The following is a 22,135-nucleotide window of genomic DNA, read 5'->3' as shown; positions in this document are numbered from 1 at the left end:
AAATACATTACTGATTATAATGCACCTCAAACTCACTTGAGTCCCAAGTGAGTATCCAATCACAAGTACCAGTACCAAAAACAGGAAGTGGCACCGGATCCATACGAGCCATAGAACAGTGTTTTTCAACCTTTTTGGAGCCAAGGCACATTTTTTGCGTTGAAAAAATCAGGAGGCACACCACCAGCAGAAATCATCAAAAAACATTTCAGTTGACAGTAATAAGTCGTTGTCGCAATTGTTGGAAAACTTTAACGCATAACCAAGCATGCATCAATATAGCTCTTGTCTCAAAGTAGGTGTATTGTTACGACCTGTCACATTACACCCTGACTTATTTCGACTTGTTTTCTGTTTTCATGTGTGTAGTGTTTTACTTCTTGTCTTGCGCTCCTATTGTGGTGGCTTTTTCTCTTTTTTTGGTATTTTCCTGTAGCAGTTTCATGTCTTCCATTGAGCGATATTTCTTGCATCTACTTTGTTTTAGCAATCAAGAATATTTTATTGTTTTTATCCTTCTTTGTGGACACATTGTTGATTGTCATGTCATGTTCGGATGTACATTGTGGACGCCGTCTTCGTTCCACAGTAAGTCTTTGCTGTTGTCCAGCTTTCTGTTTTTGTTTACTTTGTAGCCAGTTCAGTCTTAGTTTCGTTCTTCATAGCCTTCCCTAAGCTTCAATGCCTTTTTTTAGGGGCACTCGCCTTTTGCTTATTTTTGGTTTAATCATAAGACACCCTTTTACCTTCACGCTGCCTCCCGCTGTTTCTGACATCTACAAAGCAATTATCTATCTGCTGCCACCTATTCATATGGAAGAGTATTACATGGTTACTCTCCTGAGCTATAGACAGCACAGACCACTCAAAGACAACATATAATTAACAGACTATAATTACTGGTTTGCAAAAAAATATTTTTAACCCAAATAGGTTAAATTAGATAATCTCCTACGGCACACCAGACTGCGTCTCACGGCACACCAATGTGCCGCGGCAGAGTGGTTGAAAAACGCTGCCATACAAAGCCACAAAAAACTCACTGGTACAATAACCACGAAGAAAAAAGTGTTTGTCTTACACCTGGACGGACTAAGGCAAGCAATTCAGGTTTAGCAAGCGGTGCCCGCTCTTGCGAAGGAAATCAATCTTTGGCAGACCATCACATTTTGACGGCGAAATGGTTTACCCACCACTTTCACACGAATCAACCGACTGCGACGCTACCACTGGCTTATACGGCGTCGGATGGGTTCCATAAATTGTGAGTTCAAATATTGTATTTCTTTATTTTTTCATGTTGCATTTGTTTTACACAATTATTTTAATTTTGACAGTACCACGTAAGATATATTTTCATTAATGAAGCGGGTTTATTGAATGTTAAATGTGCGGAAAAATAGACCCTTCTGTCCACTGTTGAGGGGATTCAATGTGCAGGAGTGTGCAAGTGTGTTTTTGTGTAGTATCTACAGCCCTGTGCATTTTGAGAGGTGTAGACAGACGAAGAAAGACATCACTGAAGGCCGAGGTGAGAAGCGCACGGCCCGCCTCTGGTTTTGTATAATAGGTCCCTTTTAAGACGTGACCTCTAGATAGGGCTGGGTGATATGGCCTTTTTTTAATTTCTCGATATTTTTAGGCCAAATCGCGATACACAATATATACCGTATTTTTCGGATTATAAGTCGCTCCGAAGTATACGTCGCACTGGCCGAAAATTCATAATAAAAAAGGAAAAAAACATATATACGTCGCACTGTAGTATAAGTCGCATTTTTGGGGGAAATTTATTTGATAAAATCCAACACCAAGAATAGACATTTGAAAGGCAATTTAAAATATATAAAGAATAGTGAACAACAGGCTGAATAAGTGTACGTTATATGACGCATAAATAACCAACTGAGAAGGTGCCTGGTATGTTATCGTAACATATTATGGTAAGAGTCATTCAAATAAATTATATTGTTGACCATATTTTTTATACGCTGTTGATCTGGAAATGTTTGCCTCGGCATTTTGATGGTGTGGGCGTGTGGACCCGAACGGAGATGTTGACATGCGGAGTAAGCTCTCTTCATTCTTTAGCAGGTGACTTTTCAAATGATTCTACACATTAGCGGTAATGCTACGTTTTATAGCAACGCTGTCGGCCCACACTTGACAAATTATGGTTGTCTGTTCGACATATTCCCTCTTGAAACCCAACCACTGCCAGATGATGGACCCCCTGCTGTTTTTCTTGGGAATTAATTATTCCTTCATTTGCACCTTCTCTCTCTCTTATTACCACTCGCACGGCTCTGCTAGCATCACAGCTAACGTTAACCATGTTGCTACCTCTCTACTCCGCGAGGGCGTATACGTATGTGACGTATGTAAGAAGGTGTGCTTGCTGTCTGTGAGAAGGAGAGACAGGAATGAGCGAGAAGAGCCTAAGTGTAATGCCTGCAGCTAAAAGCAATTGCGTGAGAACGTATACTCGAATGTCAGGATATAGTCATTTTCTATATCGCACAGAGACAAACCCGCGATCAATCGCCCAGCCCTACCTCTAGATTAGATTAATTGCTTTAAAATCTGAAAATGCAAGGCGTAACAACATCGTTTCATAAAATTGAGCCAAACTGAACCAAAGTAACACTGTTCCATTTCAAGTTACAAGTAAGACGTGTACTGTTCTGTGACCTGCTGTACTTCCAAAAAAGGAAAGGATGAAACGTTTCAGTCCCTATGACGAGAAACCATGTGGTCGCTTGAAAGGGTTAACCTGCACTCTTTCGCATGTTTTTTTGTTTTAGTAAATCCTGTCATGCGAGGGGTCGGACGGTAGATTGAGCAACGTGGCTTTGGAGCCCTAATGAGCTGGCATGGGAGGGGGAGAAGTGGGGTGAAACACCAGCAACAGGTTATAGAAGCAGGATGACACACCTCGCGTGAACCGTGCGTGTCTTGGCTGCAATCAGCAGAGGTGTTGTTGCTTTCATCTTAGCGTTTTTCTACCATACCACCTAGTCTCTGCCTTTCACATTTTCAAGCAATGGGAAAAACCCCCCAAAATAATTCACGGTTATTTGATGAATGCAATGGCTCCTTCACATGCAAATTGAGAGCATGGGTGAAATAGTAAACGCACAGAAACAGATATAACAAGCTGATAGTTGGATTGTTCATACTTGTTTGTTTGTTTTTTTTAAATCAACATCCTTAAATTGACTTTGCTGTAACAGGACACTATATAAAAATTAAAATTACAATCAAATTAGGCCTGTCAAAGTTAACGTGAAAATAGCGAGTTAACTAAAGTTTCCCTTTTTTTGCGTCCTTTGTGACCCTTGGTCCATAACATAGTGTTTGTTTGAACTGACGTTGAGTCACAGGAACAAATAGAGAGCATAATGGATAGAACGTGAGGTTAGATCAGGGGAGGTTGTTGTGAGTTTGTATCAGACTTGGCCAACCCGCGGCTCGCGAGCCTCATGCGGCTCTTAGGCTGGTTTCATGCGGCTCTTAACTGTTATGAGAGTAGCGTGTGTGTGTGTGTAGCCCTTTAAGATATGACAGCATGTGAGGTGGGTGGGCGAGAGAGGTGCGGGAGCAGTAACAGTGACTGCGAATCAAAATTCATGACCAATAAGTGAAGTGAAGTGAAGTGAATTATATTTATAAAGCGCTTTTTCTCTAGTGACTCAAAGCGCTTTACATAGTGAAACCCAATATCTAAGTTACATTTAAACCAGTGTGGGTGACACTGGGATCAGGTGGGTAAAGTGTCTTGCCCAAGGACACAACGGCAGTGACTAGGATGGTGGAAGCAGGGATCGGACCTGCAACCCTCAAGTTGCTGGCACGGCCGCTATACCAACCGAGCTATACCGCCCCAATAAAAACGCAATAAACGGGGACGCAAATTTGACCCGGCAAATGTAAACAAAAGAAAATACTGGTAGAAAGTGATAATCGAGACAATAAAAACAAACAAGCAAACCGGCCTTATATGTCAGGCGTCACTAACGCATTTCAAAGCTTCAAATCTTCAGCGTCACAAGGAATCCCAGAAGTCCCTCATGATCTTCATGTGTGCCCATGTGTGGGATGTGGCTCTTTGCAGTAACACAGCAAAAAAAAAGTGTCTCTTAGTCTCTGACTGGTTGGACACCCCTGGGCTATATAAACCATTTTTGCAAGTTTAGCTCTGAAACCATGACGGGTTGCTCTCTACACACAAAAGCAAAGTTATTTCCGTCCAATATGGCTGTGAGTTATCACCAGCACTTACAAAAGGTGTTGGGCTTGTATTTGAATGTGTGGGTTTGCTTTTCTGTCCCCAAAATAACACGACACACAACTGCACCGAAAGGTTGTTTGTCCTTTTCGTCAAAACGTTTCCTGGATGTCGCCTCCCGGTCGGTCTATTTTGCACGCTACTGAACTAAGAATGAATCGAAATGAAAATTTCATATCATGGTTATTGTGGCCAAAATAATCATCATAATTATCATAGCATTGTTGAATGTACTCAAGAAACACTTATACACTCACTAAAATTGTTTAACCGATGTGCATTTTTTAAAAACCCAAAACAGGTAAATAATATAAAGCAACACACACACACACACACACACAGAAGTTACAATTATTGGCAGAAGAAACAATAAAAGTTGTTATGATTTCTAAATGGGCTTTTTGCAACTTAATCAAAGTTACACTTTTCAAACTAAAAAATGTATCAATAACACCACCAGCTAGCTTACGTTACCATTAGTGGTATAACAGACAATTATTTTTTTTTATGTCTATATTTTTCATAATTAATAATTAGTAAGAATGCAATAATATATAAAATTTCATATCACAGCTATTGTGACCAAAAAAATTACAGTTATCATTATTATCAGGGTATTGTGCTGAAAATGTTTATTTCCCCTTGGGGATTAATAAAGTATGTCTGATTCTGGTCTGATTTTGATTGTTGAATGTGCTCAAAAAGTACTTTGACACACACTAAAAAATATCAACAAAGTGTTTAAATACCTAAAATAAATAAACCCACACAATATACTTGCTAGGCAGAATAAGAATAATTAACTATTGTTCTGGATTCATAACAACAATATTATTTTCATTTGAGTATTAAAATATGTATTTCTTAATGTGGAAAATACCTTAATACCTCTAGTGCTAATATTAGCATTTAAGACAGCTAGCAAGCTAATGTTAGTCAGTCCACTCGTTTATTAAAATGTGATTATTAATTACGTTTTTTCTGTTATTTTAATTTAAAAGGGGATTGTTAACTGTAGGGAGTGTTGTGTTTTGTCATTTCCCTGCCTTCTCTTTTTTATGGTGTCTGTTTTCTTCAGTTAATTAATCCGCAGTGAGGTACACCTGCAACAAATTCCTACCTAGGTGTATTTAAGCTCGTCACCGACAGCTTGGTCCTGCCTGTTATTTTCTCCTGCACCTCTCACGTGCATGCGCCTGCTTCACTTCGTCAATCCTGGTATGTTGTCTCTCCTTATTCCTGAAATTCCTCACCTCTTTGTGTTTGCTTCCTAGCCCCCCTAGGGTAAAGAGGATTTTGTGTTGGACCTTTTGTTGTGCTCAGTGCGCCCTGGCCTTTTCCCCTGCCGACCACTGAGGGACCTGTTTTTGTTTGTTTATTCATGGTGTGCATCCACTTTTGTTACACTTTTTGACTTAATAAATTTCCCCTTTTTTTAATTCAACCTTGCCTCCAGTCTCTGCATCCTGGGGTCACATCCTTGACCAATTCCTAACAGGGAGTTTTACTACAGTTATCATAGATTCCCATATTTGCAGTCCCCTCCAAGGTTTCTCATCGTAATCCTATTGGGTTGAGTTTTTTTTGCCCTGATGTGGGATTTGAGCCGAGGATGTCGTTGTGGCTTGTGCAGCCCTTTCAGACACTTGTGACAAAGGGCTATATAAATGATATTTGATTGAATTTCCAGAAGTTATCTCACCTTCTGAGTAGCCTCTGATTTACTAATGGTTTCAAATGTTGTAAAATTATGTAGAATAAATATTAAATGTCATTATTTCTGTCAACGAAGATTTGCTTCAGCCTAGTCATTTTGATAGTAGGCTATTATAGCTAATATAGACACTTACGTCATGTATTGCCTTCATTATAAGAATTATAAATGGCTTTTCATTTTTTGCGGCTCCAGTTAATTTGTTTTTTTATATATTTTTTCAACAGCAACACCAGGGAAACAGCTCAAGGCCAAACCATGCAAAAACAAAAGTGGGTGCCTGTTGTGAAAACCGTTTTTTTTTTCCGTTTTGTATGCATGCACACACCCATCAACACTTGTACAAGTCTGACGATCAGGTGGCAAATGCCACGGCAGATGGTTTCAATATTTCACCCAGTTATTCATGAACAAGCAATCCAAACGTTCATCGCACGCACGCACGCACGCACGCACGCACGCACGCACGCACGCACGCACGCACGCACGCACGCACGCGCGCACGCGCACACGCACGCACGCACGCACGCACACACGCACACACGCACACACGCACACACACACACACACACACACACCAGCTGGAATGCATCCAGTGACATGATACACCCAGCCACCAGAAATCTTCACACCACACCCTCCATTCGGCAACAATCACAATCTTTTTTCCCAGCTACGGCATCTCCGTTCACGTCACACCCAAACGTAAAAGTGCAAGCACATGGCTAAAGAATTCATTGAACGATGAGGCAGCACAACAATTGTTTGTGAGTAAATGACAGCCAAAATTCCGAGCGTGATACCGGCTTTAAAATGTGTCTTCCCTCTGGAACACAGCCGGTCTAACAGAGAAGGGTGTGGTTGTCCCCAGCCTATTTCAAAATGCTGCACCGGGTCAGTTTTCCATTACAATTCCCCCAGGGAGGAACAAAAAACTCTTAACATTTTACACCACTTCCAAAATGCTTTGCACTGAACTTACCATCATAGTACTGAAAACATCGAGCTGGTAATTTACCTTAAATTAATTATTTAACGACAATACATACATATTTCATGTAGTTCTGTCAAGTTATTCAAAAATTTTGATTATTTGATTATGATCTGTAATAACATTAATCGTTTTTTTAAACTCAGCTAAAAATGCTGAGCAAATTGTATTAATGCGATTAAAAAAATAACACGCTAAATAGAATATGATGAGATAGATTTTTATTTATCTCACAATAATAATATATACATATTAATATACCATATTTTTCTGACCATAAGTCGTAGTTTTTTTCATATCTTGGCCAGGGGTGCGACTTATACTCAGGAGCGACTTGTGTGTGAAATTATTAACACGTTACCGTAAAATATCAAATAATATTATTTAGCTCATTCACGTAAGAGACTAGACGTATAAGATTTCATCTGATTTAGCAATTAGGAGTGACAGATTGTTTGGTAAACGTATAGCATGTTTTATATGTTATAGTTATTTGAATGACTCTTACCATAATATGTTACTTTAACATACCAGGCACCTCCTCCGTTGGTTATTTATGCCTCATATAACGTACACTTATACAGTCTGTTGTTCACTATTCTTTATTTATTTTAAATTGCCTTTCAAATGTCTATTCTTGGTGTTGGGTTTTATCAAATAAATTTCCCCCCAAAAATGCGACTTATACTCCAGTGCGACTTATATATGTTTTTTTCCTTCTTTATTATGCATTTTTGGCAGGTGCGGCTTATACTCCAGAGCGACTTGTACTCCGAAAAATACGGTTCAAGAGTTGTCCCGATACCAATATTTTGGCACCGGTACCAAAATGTATTTTGATACTTTGATACTTTTCTAAATAAAAGGGACCACAAAATAATGGCATTATTGGCTTTATGAACATATATTTCTTATTGAAATCCAAAAACAATTTTGTCCTTATATAAAATAGTGAACATACAAGACAACTTTTAGTAGTAAGTAGTCAAACAAAGGCTCCAAAATAGTCTGCGGACGTATGCAGTAACATATTGTGTCGTTTCACATTCTATTATTTTGTCAAAATTATAAGGGACAAGCGGTAGAAAATTAATTATTATTCTACTTGTTCATGTACTGTTAATATCTGCTTACTTTCTCTCTTAACATGTTCTATCTACACTTCTTTTAAAATGTAATAATCACTTATTCTTCTGCTGTTTGGATGCTTTACATTAGGTTAGGATTATACCACAAATTTAGGTATCGATACGATACAAAGTAGTTACAGGATCATACAATGGTCATAATTTGAGTCCCCATGTGTCGAGGGACATATTTCCTGAGTTTAGAAACATAATAAATATTTAAGAAAAAACAGAAGAGGATTTTGTGATGATAAAAAATATTGATGTAATCGATGTAGTATCGAATAGATACGCTCTTGTACTTGGTATCATTACAGTGGATGTCAGGCGTAGATCCACCCATGGCGTTTGTTTAGATATTAAAGCGCCAAATTGTTAGTGGTGACGCCAGTGAACTATTGTATCCTCCTACAGTGTGTAGTGAAGCATGTTTAGCTATTCCTCGTCCTGCAGGGATGATACTTGTATGAAACTTACTTTATTTGTCGCCATGGAGGCGAGGATTAGTGATGTAGAAGTAGCTAAAACACTGCAGACTGCGGCTGGACGTTAGCCGCTAGCTAATAGCCATGTCTTAAAGCACCTCTTGTATAGCGGTGTTTTAATGTTATAGCTTCACTTTTATCGTTAGTTTTTAAGACGAAATGCGTCCATTCTCCCTTTTCTGTCTACACACTGGGACCACCTGTAAGTACTCCTTGATTGTGCGCTGCCGAACATGCTCCTCCGCTTGTAAAACCAGCAATGTTACGGCGTGACAACGGCGTGCTGTCATGCCCGTTAAAAAAAAGGTAATTGGTACTTTTTAGAGGCGGTAAAGTATCGTGTGTGTGTGTATCTAGTATTTACACACACATACACATATACATATATATATATATATATATATATACATATATATATATATATATATATATACATATATATATATATACATATATGTAGGTGTGGGAAAAATCACAAGACTACTTCATCTCTACAGAACTGTTTCATGGGGGGTTCCCTCAATCATCAGGAGATTTCAAACCACAACAAAGCAATTGCAAAAGGACTGCCTACCCCCAAACTAAACGACTCTGAAACCAATAAGGAATGTAACTGTCGCAAGAAACCTGATTGCCCTCTCAATGGAGGGTGCTTACAGACATCAGTCGTTTACCAAGCAATGGTAATACGCAAGGACATTAACACACCCGACACGTACGTAGGATTAACCGAAGGAGCGTTCAAAACAAGATGGAATAATCACAACGCCTCCTTTAGAAACCAGACTTTGCGGAATTCTACAGAACTCAGCAAGCACATTTGGAACCTCAAAGACAATAATGTTGAATATTCAATAACATGGCAAATTCTTGCATCCAGCACACCTTACAACAGTGGTAATAAAAGATGCAAACTATGCTTAAAAGAGAAACTGTTTATTATATATCATCCAGATCTATCATCCCTCAACAAGCGCAGTGAAATCATTTCAACATGCCGCCACAGACGGAAACACCTCCTAGGTAACACATGAGCCAATCACCACACCCTACGCCTGCCTGTATCCACCCACTCTGTGCCCTATACAAACCATTGTATGTGAATGCTTCCATTAAAATCTCCTGATGATTGAGGGAACCCCTCATGAAACAGTTCTGTAGAGATGAAGTAGTCTTGTGATTTTTCCCACACCTACATATTGCGCTCTACCACGGTATCGAGCACTATTCTCTGGATAATCCAATCATATATATATATATATATATATATATATATATACATATATATACATATATATATATATATATATATATATATACATATATATATACATATATATATATACATATATACACATATATATACATAAATACATATATATATATACATAAATATATATATATACATATATATACATACATATATATATATGTATGTATATACGCATACACATATATATATATATATATATACACACATACATATATATATAAACATACATATATATTTATATATACCTATATTCTGCATGTGTATATATATATATATATATATATATATATATATATATATATATATATATATATATATATATATATATACACACACACATGTATATGTACATACATATATATACACACACAGTCGTGGTCAAAATTTACATACACTTGTAAAAAAAATTTAATGTCACAGCTGTCTTGAGTTTCCAATAATTTCTACAAATCTTATTTTTTTGTGATAGAAAGATTGGAGCACATACTTGTAGGTCACAAAAAACATTCATGAAGTTTGGTTCTTTTGTGAATTTATTATGGGTCCCGACTGAAAATGTGACCGAATCTGCTTGGTCAAAAGTATAGATACAGCAATGTTAATATTTGGTTACATGTCCCTTGGCAAGTTTCACTGCAATGATTCGCTATTGTTAGTCATCCACAAGCTTCTGGCAATCTTCTGGTAAAATTTTTGACCACTCGTCTTGACAAAATTGGTGCAGTTCAGCTAAATTTGTTGGTTTTCTGACATGGACTTGTTTCTCCAGCATTGTCCACACGTTTAAGTCAGGACTTTGGGCAGGCCATTCTAAAACCTTCATTCTAGCCTGATTTAGCCATTCCTTTACCACTTTTGACATGTGTTTGGGGTCATTGTCCTGTTGGAATACCCAACTGCGCCCAAGACCCAACCTCCGGGCTGATGATTTTATGTTGTCCTGAAAAATTTGGAGGTAATCCTCCTTTTTCATTGTCCCATTTAAAGCACCAGTTCCATTGGCAGCAAAACAGGCCCGGAGCCTAATACTATCACCAATATGCTTGACGGTAGGAATGGTGTTCCTCCGATTAAAGGCCTCACATTTTCTCCTCCAAACACATTTCTGGGTATTGTGGCAAAACAGCTTAAATTTTGTTTCGTCTGACATCACATCGACAAGGATAAGACCTTCTGGAGGAAAGTTATGTGGTGTTTTCGACATCAGAGATTTGCGACCAGTAGAGTGCTGTCAACAAACCTCCCTGGAATGAAGGAAGGCTAAATTCTGATGCAGGGTCCTTTTCCACTATCTCAACAATTACCTCTCAACACCTGGTGAATTGTGGTATTAAATAACATACTATATGCCACTCAACAGCCATTTTTTGTGTAATGTACAGTATGTGTGGACTGCACCTTAGCTTACTGACAAAAAGTGGACGACTAAAACAAAACGAAAACAAGAAAATGTGGGCTTGTCCAAAGAGCAGAACGCTCATGGATGAAATTCTGTCAATCAATAATGATGCTGTGTGTGTGTGTGTGTGTGTGTGTGTGTGTGTGTGTGTGTGTGTGTGTGTGTGTGTGTGTGTGTGTTGTGTGTATTTCTACCCTTCTTGAGAAATCAACAAGGAGAAGTACCTTCCATATGAGGACCGGTGAACAAGTTAGGACATAAATCATGGTCCCAATAAGGAAAACCATTGCATCTAAAAGAGAATGTTTCATTTGCACCCCTGGTGGTGAAATCTATCAAAATGAGGCTGGTCCCAAAAAGGAGGGATTTTCAAATTGCATGTGTCGGTTTTAAAAGTGCTCCCCCTCTGGCCAACATATGTAATAACAAGTGTGTGTAAGAAATTTAAATACGCCCCCTTTGGCCAAAATTAATTAAAATTTTAATAAATAGGTACATAAAGACATACCGTAATATGAAATATAAAATGGTGGTCCTAAAGAGGTAGGCATTTTTCGGAGGACAAACACAAGAATATGTGTGTGTGTGTGTGTGTGTGTGTGTGTGTGTGTGTGTGTGTGTGTGTGTGTGTGTGTGTGTGTGTGTGTGTGTGTATTCTCTGGCTACTCTGAGGCAGCATTAACATGTGTTAATGTTTTCTTAGAGGGCCTCTCTCACCTGCAAAAACATCCGTCCACCTGCCCACCACAAACAAACAGCCATGTTTCCACCGCTTTCTCGCTATCTACTTGAAATAAACTCTGTGCTTGAATGGATGCCGTGCATGTACTGCAGTTCTTGAAGCGGTTTCTTAATACAGTTTTGAAAGCGGTGTCATAATGCCATATAATGCCAAATCACACACATAATCTGTTCATAAACTTTTCCTGTATTTTGTAGAAGTGTTTAGAGGTCAGCGACTAGGAGCAAATGCCAAATCTTCCCCCCTGTGTCGCCATAAGGAAAACATTACTTTGGGAAGGGTTGCTAGGAAACCTGAATCTTTGCGAGGGCAGCCATTGTGGTCTGGACACAAACGTAAATTACAAACTGCGTCGGCACCGAGGAATTCCTGGCGTGGAATCAACCAGTTTTGCGAGGCAAGGGAGTGTGACAGGATAGGAAAAACTAGTTCAGTAGGAAAGTTGCAAGAATATATCTTCTTTTCAGTTGCAGACTCGTCCAACCACGTATGAAAGTCACTTTCATGACACATACTGTTGTGAGCTTGCGTCAATTATGTTCCTGCTTTTAATCAACACTCTGTTGTGTCCACAAGCATTAAGATTTCAAAAATGAGGAATTTATAGAGGCCCTTTAATGCTAACAACATTGGCACTTAGCTGTTTTCCGGACCATACGGTTCACCGGATTATAAAGCTGTCCACTGATGAGCGGGTGTAGTCGGATATATTTTCATACAAAAGGTGCACCGGATGAAAGGGCTCTTTAAAGGGATTACATATTTTTTTGGTTTTGTTTTCTAAATGGAAAACACTTCCTTGTGGTCTACATAACATGTAATGGTGGTTCTTCGGTCAAAAAGTTGCATAGATGATGTTTTACGGATCATCTTCAAGCCGCTTTCTGACAGTCGCTTCAGGATGCGCCGTTTTGTGGGCGGTCTTATTTACGTGGCTCACCTTCGGCAGCGTCTTCTCCCTGTCATCTTTGTTGTAGCGGTGTAGCGTGCAAGAGCGGGAGTGGAAGAACTGTCAAAATATGGAGCTAACTGTTTTAATGACATTCAGACTTTACTTCAATCAATAACGGAGCAGCATCTCCTCATCCGTGGCTCACTAGTGCAACAACAATGTGCGTCCCTTGAAAAACCGTCCGACCGGAACTCTCTAATAACTAAAGTTCCTTGGGTGAATAATGTAAACTCACTACACCGGTATGTGTTAACGCTTCCTTGGCGAGTTTACTGACAGATATTAGCAAGAACTAGAGCTGAAACGATTCTTCGAGTCACTTTTAGTAATTCGATTATAAAAATATATTTGAGGAATTTGTGCTGCCTCGTTGCTGGGTCGTCAAGTTGTTTTTTTTACGGCATTTTGTCTTGTTTAGTAAACAGTAGTCGAAGCTAACATTTTTCACGGACTGTTTAGGTCAGGGGTCACCAACGCGGTGCCCGCGAGCACCAAGTAGCCCGTAAGGACCAGATGAGTAGCCCGCTGGCCTGTTCAAAAAATACCTCAAATAGCAGCACTTACCAGTGAGCTACCTCTATTTCTTAAATTGTATTTATTTACTAGCAAACTGGTCTCGCTTTGCTTGACATTTTTAATTCTAAGAGAGACAAAACTCAAATAGAATTTGAAAATCCAAGAAAATATTTTAAAGACTTGGTCTTGACTTGTTTAAATAAATTCATTTATTTTTTTACTTTGCTTCTTATAACTTTCAGAAAGACAATTTTAGAGAAAGAAATACAACCTCAAAAATGATTTTAGGATTTTTAAACACATATACCTTTTTACCTTTTAAATTCCTTCCTCTTCTTTCCTGACAATTTAAATCAATGTTCAAGTATTTATTTCTTTTTTATTGTAAAGAATAAAAAATTCATTTTAATTTAATTCTTCATTTTAGCTTTTGTTTTTTCAACGAAAAATATTTGTAAAATATTTCTTCAAACTTATTATGATTAAAATTCAAAAAAATTATACTGGCAAATCTAGAATATCTGTAGAATCAAATTGAAATCTTATTTCAAAGTTTTTTGAATTTCTTCCAAAATTTTTGTTCTGGAAAATCTAGAAGAAATAATGATTTGCCTTTCTTAGAAATATCGCTTGGTCCAATTTGTTATATATTCTAACAAAGTGCAGATAGGATTTTAACCTATTTAAAACATGTCATCAAAATTCTAAAATTAATCTTAATCAGGAAAAATTAGTAATGATATTTCATAAATTCTTTTTTAAATTTTTTCAAAAAGATTTTAATTAGCTAGTTTTTCTCTTCATTTGTTTCGGTTGAATTTGGAATTTTGAAGACTCGAAATTGAAGATAAACTATGTTTCAAAATTTTATTTTCATTTTTTTCGTGTTTTCTCCTCTTTTAAACCATTCAATTAAGTGTTTTTTTCATCAATTATTCTCTACAAAAAACCTTCCGTGAAAGTAAAAAAAATGTACGACGGAATGACAGACAGAAATACTCATTTTTTGATCTATATAGATGTATTTATTAAAAGGTAAATTGAGCAAATTGGCTATTTCTGGCAATTTATTTAAGTGTGTATCAAACTGGTAGCCCTTCGCATTAATCAGTACCCAAGAAGTAGCTCTTGGTTTCAAAAAGGTTGGTGACCCCTGGTTTAGGTATGGCACAGCGTGTCTACGTTACAGATCATACTGCACAGCACAACACAGCTCTTTAAATACACTTCAGTTTAGAAAACATTTTCGCCGACATAACTTGCAAAGGCAGACGCCGCATAAAGCAGTGGACAAAAGTCATAGTAAAACGAAGGAATTAAGAGCGACAAACGCTGTCTTAAGTGTGGGAACACGTCACACTAAAATTTAAGGTAAACGCAGAGGTAAGCAAACATTGCTAAGTGGAGCTCGCATACCACAATACCACAAGTTCGATGCTGTAGCATGAGAAAGCGTCCAGAGGCGAGGCAAGTCATCTATCAACAAATGTAAACGCAAAATTGTGTTAGTAAAATAAATGTTATTCACTACGATAACCAGGTTGCGTTCTCTCACTCCCGCAAAGTCATAAATTCCGCCAAAAGTTAGTGAAAACTATCAACGCTAACCGAGCTGTCGTGTTCAATTAGCCTTTCATTAGAAACCCCGCAAAAGTAGTCGTGCAAAGTTATTCAAGACATGCAACCACATGCTACTTGGATAGCTTGCACTTGTACCCACTATGGTCTCTGTAGAATGTAAGAATTCCAAGTCCTTGTTCACAGTGGAAGCACTTGTGACGAGTTCCTGTCAGCCATATTGGTTCCGAATATGAAGTTGCACTTTTCAAATGTAGTATTAAAGGCACTACCTAATCCACTTTTTATGTTTGATGTAAAGAAAACTGTTCGTATTGTTTTATTTTTGATACTAAATAAATACATATTTTTTTAACTTTCTCAGGGAATATATTAAGTTTGAACTAGTTGTATATATTTGTGTTTTCATCTCAACATGCTATGATGGCAAAATGAACATTGATTACTATTTTGCATGCAATGAACTGTATTACATTTTTAAAATTTGAAACTTTTGTTGTCATTATTAAGTGTTTTGTCTTTTTATATTGTTTATGTATTGTTTGCAGGTTGAAAACAGCTTAGCGTATTTGGGTGGGGAAACCAACATTTAAACGGCACCGTAAAATAATAATCAAAAACGCACGAGAGACAAGGACTTTGTTTATGCGGTGTCACCACACAGCACAAAGGGCTATGAGCGCACCTGTTTTAATTAGCACACACAAATTGGCACAATCAACCACGGCCACATTTCAGCTGTGCGTGTCAGCCTTCAATAGTGAAAACAGGCATTGAGAAAATAAAAGACAATTTGGCTAAGCGCAATAATTAACATGTCTAATTAAACCTTAACTAAGCAAAAATATGATTTTTTTCGATTACTTGATTAATCGATCAGGATATTTAAAAGAATACTCGATTACTAAAATATTCCATAGCTGCAGCTCTAGTAAGAACTTCACACTACTTTACAATAGAAATGGCAACAGTGGAGGATAAATCTCCCATAACGAGAAGATAGAGAACAAGAAAAAGCTTATCCACTACGGCGCCGGCACCAAATACTTAGGCCGACACGCACACATTTTTAAGATTTATGCAGATCCTAAATACAGATCAGCAGGTAACAGAAGGTAAGATAAGTCTGTTTTGTATAGTATTGCGAAACAAAACGCCAGATAATATGTCTTACCTTATACAAACGTCATAATAATACTCGTATGTTGAAGCACAGTACAATCCATCAATCGATGTGGCTTCATAGCTTACCAAAGTCGTACTAAAACATTTTGAAAGATTTTTGAGCGCCGTATGTAATGTTCTATATTTTCAATGGAACATATCCATTTTTGGTGTTGTTTACTTGAGTCATATTGCAGTCTGCACGTATCTCTTTTTTGAAACTGCCATCATATTGCAGTCTACACGTATCTCTTATGTGTGACTGCCATCTCCTAGTTACATTTCCCCATGTATTAAATAAAATAGCTTCGAGGTCGGTAAGCACAACCAAAATTATTTTGTAAATTAGGCGCACCGGGTTACAAGGCGCACTGTCAAGTTTTGACAAAATTAAAAGGATGTTTAATGCGCGTTATAGTCCGAAAAATGCGTTATTTCATAGTTCTGGAACTAAAAATTATGTCAACAGGAACATTTTTCCCCTAAATAGACATATTAGTGATTTTTAGGCTTGTTTTCTAACAAGTTGCAGTACATTTTGAAACACAACTATTAATCAGAAGAATGGTGGCAATTTCATATTGCGTAGTATATGTTTTGGTAGGATCTTCATCCCAAATCATGTTATTTTCATTCAAAATATGCCTGCCGGATGTATTGTTGTAGGTTGTTGCAATACAACTAAAGAAGAGGTCACCTCTGCACACATTTCCAAATGATGAAGAGGAAAGTATGGACCTCTTCAGTCATTTTGACTAGTGCAAAACGGGACGAACAAAGCGAGAGGAGTGTATTCTGCAGCGATCATTTTAATTCTTGAATTATTTAGATTCAAAGCAGTATGGTTGAAGACCGCGATCTGGGACTCACTGGCGAATGCAAAATATCCAACTCAGAACTTGAATCAAAATCGTCTTTCTAAGAAGCATGTTTGTCTAAAATTCAACAATACTTGATATTTCTAAATTATTTTATATTTCTTCTTTGCTCTTAATGTAAATGCGAAGAAGTAATCAAAATAATAGTTTTACAAGCCTTTATCCACACTGTCTATGCGGCTCCAGTTCTGTAGATGACGTCACACCAAGAGGGGGTGGCATATCCAGTCTGGCGATGGAAAGAGGGTGTTCCAAGTACAATTATTTATCTACCCATTGCTTAAAAACGAATTGCTATGGGAAATGATTGCCTGGTTCATTTACTGGATCAAAAAATATTTAAAGAGAACTTGTTAGTGAAATTTCCGTCATTTGGACGCTATGGGCCCTTCAGAGTGAGGACATTGACCGCATCTCCAATGGCCTTTGAATTGAATGCAACCTCTACCTTCCCCAATGTGGTACAATTTAAGTACCATATTTTTTGGACTATAAGGCGAACATAAAATCCTTTAATTTTCTCAAAAATTGATAGTGTGCCTTATAACCCGGTGCGCTTAATGTACGGCATTATTCTGGTTGTGCCTACTGACCTCGAAGCAATTTTATTTGGTACATGGTGTAATAATAAGTGTGACCGGTAGATGGCAATCACACATAAGAGATACGTGTAGATTGCAATATGACGGCAGTAAACACCAAAACTTTAAATGTTCCATTGAGAATATAGAACATTACACACGGCAATCAAAAATCTGTCAAAATGTTTTAGTACGACTTCGGTAAGCAATGAAGCCGCACCGCACGATGGATTGTTGGTGCATTAATCATACGCGTATTCTTATGGCGTGTGTATAAGGACCGCAAAATGGCACCTATTAGCAGACATAGTACCTGGCGTTTTGTTTGGCAATATTATCAAAACCAACTTTTTTTACCTTCTGGTACCAGCTGATGTGTATTAGGGATGTGCATAAGTCCTGAAAATGTGCGCGCGTCCGCCCATGGTAGTGCATGCCGACATGACGTGGCATTCATCTTCCACTATTGCCATTTCTAATATAAATTAGCATAATGTTCTTACTTATATCTGTCAGTAGACTAGCTATCAAATCACTAAAATCAGTAGTGGGTTTACGCATTTCACCAACTGAACTTTAGTTATTAGAGGGTTCCGGTCGGATGATTTTTCACAGGACACATCTCCGGCGTTGATATTGCATTATTGAGCCACGGATGAGAATACTGCTCCGTTTTTGATTTAAGTAAAGTCTGAATGTCATTAAAACAGTTAGCTCCATCTTTTGACACTTCTTCCACACCCGTCCTTGCACGCTACACCGCTACAACAAAGATGACGGAGAGAAGACGCTGTCGAAGGTGAGCCACGTAGGTAAGACCGCCCACAAAGCGGTGCATCCTGAAGAAACGCGCAAAAAGCGACTTGAAGATGGTCTGTAAAACATACTCTATGCAACATTTTGACCAAATAACCACCATTACATGTTATGTAGACCACAAGGGGGTGTTTTCCATTATGAAAGAAAATCATAATATGACCCCCTTTACTGCGCCTTAAACCTGAATAGACTGACTAATCAGCAGTGCGCCTTTTAATCCGGTGCGCCCTATGGTCCGAAAAATACGTTATCTAAAGTCTCACAGCCGTGTGTAACCTCACTTCACAACTAAAGGTGTGAGTTTTGCTTACCTTTTGGCGACAGAAGAAGAGAAAAAGGTGAGAAAAGATGCATGACAAAAGCACTTTAAATCAGATTCAGTGTCTTGTTTATACTACAGTATTAAAAGGGATTAGCTTCTTTGATACTTGCGTCATATGTTTAGATGAACAAATTACTGTATATGAACAAAACTTTTAAATGTCACAATCATTAAAACATAAAACATGAAAATGGAGAATTAATATTCCACCTTAAGGACAAACGATGGCCACAGTTATACGCGAGAAACGATTAATTTAATCCCGATGATTTTTTGTGAAAAAAGGGTTTAAATACAAACACGTTGCGAACCTGCCTCCCAGATTGGACTGTAGTTTGGAATAATTATCAACAGGAATTGATTCCATGTGTGTATTGCATTTGCACACTTATTGGAATCCTTGTGGGTCCTAACATGACCTATTCTAAACTACTGGTGCATTATTAATTCCAAGCCCTAAAACCAAAAGCAGCAACATACCTGATCTGGACTTAATGATGTCACTGAACTCCTCGTTAGCTCCGCCCTCGGCCATGTCGCCAAATGACGCCATGGTAGCAAGTCAATCTGGGACTTTATTCTCCGTCACCTGCAAGTATGAATCAATACTAAACTTTGATGCAGAAACACACGGACATTAAAAACAGACTTAAAAAAAATATGAACATTAAAAGGATTACTTACTGTTCTGTTATCATGGTGGATAATAAAAACAATCTACAAGAAACGGCTTCATGTGGACACTTTTGAAATGCCTACATGAGGGTAAGTACTGTAGTTGTAATAACATTGTTCTAAGAACAATAAGATTGTTATTGTTTGAATGTTTTGCAGCTGCTATCTAATGTTTAATGGTGCAACATTTTACTAAATTTGTTCAACTTTTTTTTTTTAAAGGAGAAAAGAGAGCGGAAGTTTTCAAAATAAAATAAAAGGTAAGCAGCTAGAACTCCATATTACGTCTCCTTTCACTGATTTTTTTTTTCTCAAGATGTTGACGACCCCGCCTTCCGCCCGATTGTAGCTGAGATAGGCGCCAGCGCCCCCCGCGACCCCGTAAGGGACAAGCGGTACAAAATGGATGGGATGGATGGAAGATGTTGACGAAATGCTAAATGATCGGCCTGCAGCTGTGCCACCCGCTGCCTGATCAGCATTGGCCTCAAACTCCTCGACTTCAATCTTGAAACAGTAGAGTGTATATGTAACTTTTTGACATATACTGTACATTGGAACTCGGCACTTGTCCAACAAAATTCAAAACCCAAAACCAGTGAAATTGGCACATTGTGAAAATTGTAAATAAAAAACTAATTTAATGATTTGCAAATCCTTTTCAACTTATATTCAATTGAATAGACTGCAAAGACAAGATATTTAATGTTGGAACTGAGAAACTTAATTTAGTTTTGCAAATAATCATTAACTGAGAATTTAATGGCAGCAACACATTGCAAAAAAGTTGGCACAGGGGCATTTTTATCACTGTGTTACATGGCGTTTCCTTTTAACAACACTCAGTAAACGTTTGGGAACTCAGGAGACCAATTTTTTTAAGCTTTTCAGGTGGAATTCTGTCCCATTCTTGCTTGATGAACAGCTTAAGTTGTTCAACAGTCTGGGGTCCCGGTTGTGGTATTTTAGGCTTCATATTACCAAAACACATTTTAAATGGGAGACAGATCTGGACTACAGGCAGGCTAGTCTAGTACCCGCACTCTTTTACTATGAAGCCACGATGTTGTAACATGTGGCTTGGCATTGTCTTGCTGAAATAAGCAGGGGCATCCATGATAACGTTGCTTGGATGGCAACATATGTTGCTCCAAAACCTGTATGTACCTTTCAGCATTAATGGTGCCTTCACAGATGTGTAAGTTACCCATGCCTTGGGCACTAACACACCCCCATACCATCACAGATGATGTCTTTTGAACTTTGCGCCTATTACAATCCGGATGGTTCTTTTCCTCTTTGGTTCGGAAGAAACAACGTCCACAGTTTCCAAAAACAATTTGAAATGTGGACTCGTCAGACCACAGAACACTTTTCCACTTTGCATCAGTCCATCTTAGATGAGCTCAGGCCCAGCGAAATCGGCGGCGTTTCTGGGTGTTGTTGATAAATAGAAACGGCGTGGCGCAGTGGAAGAGTGGCCGTGCGCAACCCGAGGGACGCTGGTTCAATCCCCACCTAGTACCAACCTCGTCACAACCGTTGTGTCCTGAGCAAGACACTTCACCCTTGCTCCTGATTGGTGCTGGTTAGCGCCTTGCATGGCAGCTCCCTCCATCAGTGTGTGAATGTGTGTGTGAATGGGTAAATGTGGAAGTAGTGTCAAAGCGCTTTGAGTACCTTGAAGGTAGAAAAGCGCTATACAAGTACAACCCATTATGCCCATTAAATAGCTTTCGCTTTGCATAGTACAGTTTTAACTTGCACTTACAGGTGTAGCGACGAACTGTAGTTACTGACAGTGGTTTTCTGAAGTGTTCCTGAGCCCATGTGGTGATATCCTTTACACACTGATGTCGCTTTTTGATGCAGTACGACTGAGGGATCCAAGGTCCGTAATATCATCGCTTACGTGCAGTGATTCCTCCAGATTTTCTGAACCTTTTGATGATATTACAGACCGTAGAGGGTGGAATCCCTAAATCCCTTGCAATAGCTCGTTGAGAAATGTTGTTCTTAAACTTTTCGACAATTTGCTCACCCATTTGGTCACAAAGTGGTGACCCTCGTCCCATCCTGGTTTGTGAATGACTGAGCACTTCATTGAAGCTGCTTTTACACCCAATCATGGCACCCACATGTTCCCAATTAGCCTGTTCACCTGTGGGATGTTCCAAATAAGTGTTTGATGAGCATTCCTCAACTTCCTCTGTCTTTTTTGTCACTTGTGCCAGCTTTTTTGAAAGATGTTGCAGTCATCAAATTCCAAATGAGATAATATTTTTTTTTAAATTAAGATTTAAAACAAGGCAGAGATATATAATACACACACATGTGGGGCGGTATAGCTCGGTTGGTAGAGTGGCCGTGCCAGCAACTTGAGGGTTGCAGGTTCGAATCCCGCTTACGCCATCCTAGTCACTGCCGTTGTGTCCTTGGGCAAGACACTTTACCCATGTGCTCCCAGTGCCACCCACACTGGTTTGAATGTAACTTAGATATTGGGTTTCACTATGTAAAGCGCTTTGAGTCACTAGAGAAAAGCGCTATATAAATATAATTCACTTCACACATTTCCAGTTAAATATCTTGTCTTTGCTGTCTGTTCAATTAAATATAAGTTGAAAAGGA

The 22,135-nt window shown here is 38.4% G+C and overlaps 1 protein-coding gene and 1 long non-coding RNA gene across 3 annotated transcripts in view; one reads left to right on the top strand and one right to left on the bottom strand.

Annotated features, from left to right (window-relative positions):
• The window catches only part of utrn (utrophin), a 420,528-nt gene that overhangs the window by 388,594 nt on the left and 9,799 nt on the right, over positions 1-22,135 (bottom strand). The window contains exon 2 of the mRNA XM_061900556.1: positions 19,310-19,418. Coding sequence (XP_061756540.1) covers positions 19,310-19,382 — 73 coding nt within the window. The 5' untranslated portion in view covers positions 19,383-19,418. The remainder of the gene's footprint in view (positions 1-19,309; positions 19,419-22,135) is intronic.
• LOC133552938 (uncharacterized) lies at positions 1,110-20,107 on the top strand. Of its 2 annotated transcripts, XR_009806797.1 has the most exons (4): positions 1,110-1,264; positions 6,230-6,274; positions 19,727-19,764; positions 19,821-20,107. It is a non-coding gene; the product is annotated as an uncharacterized LOC133552938 (long non-coding RNA). The 2 variants fall into 2 exon arrangements; XR_009806798.1 differs by lacking the exon at positions 6,230-6,274.

The sequence above is a fragment of the Nerophis ophidion genome, linkage group LG05 (assembly GCF_033978795.1).
Source record: "Nerophis ophidion isolate RoL-2023_Sa linkage group LG05, RoL_Noph_v1.0, whole genome shotgun sequence".
NCBI classification, from domain to species: Eukaryota; Metazoa; Chordata; class Actinopteri; order Syngnathiformes; family Syngnathidae; genus Nerophis; species Nerophis ophidion.
Note: the sequence above shows the minus strand (reverse complement) of the source record. Positions and strands in the feature narration are given on the sequence as shown.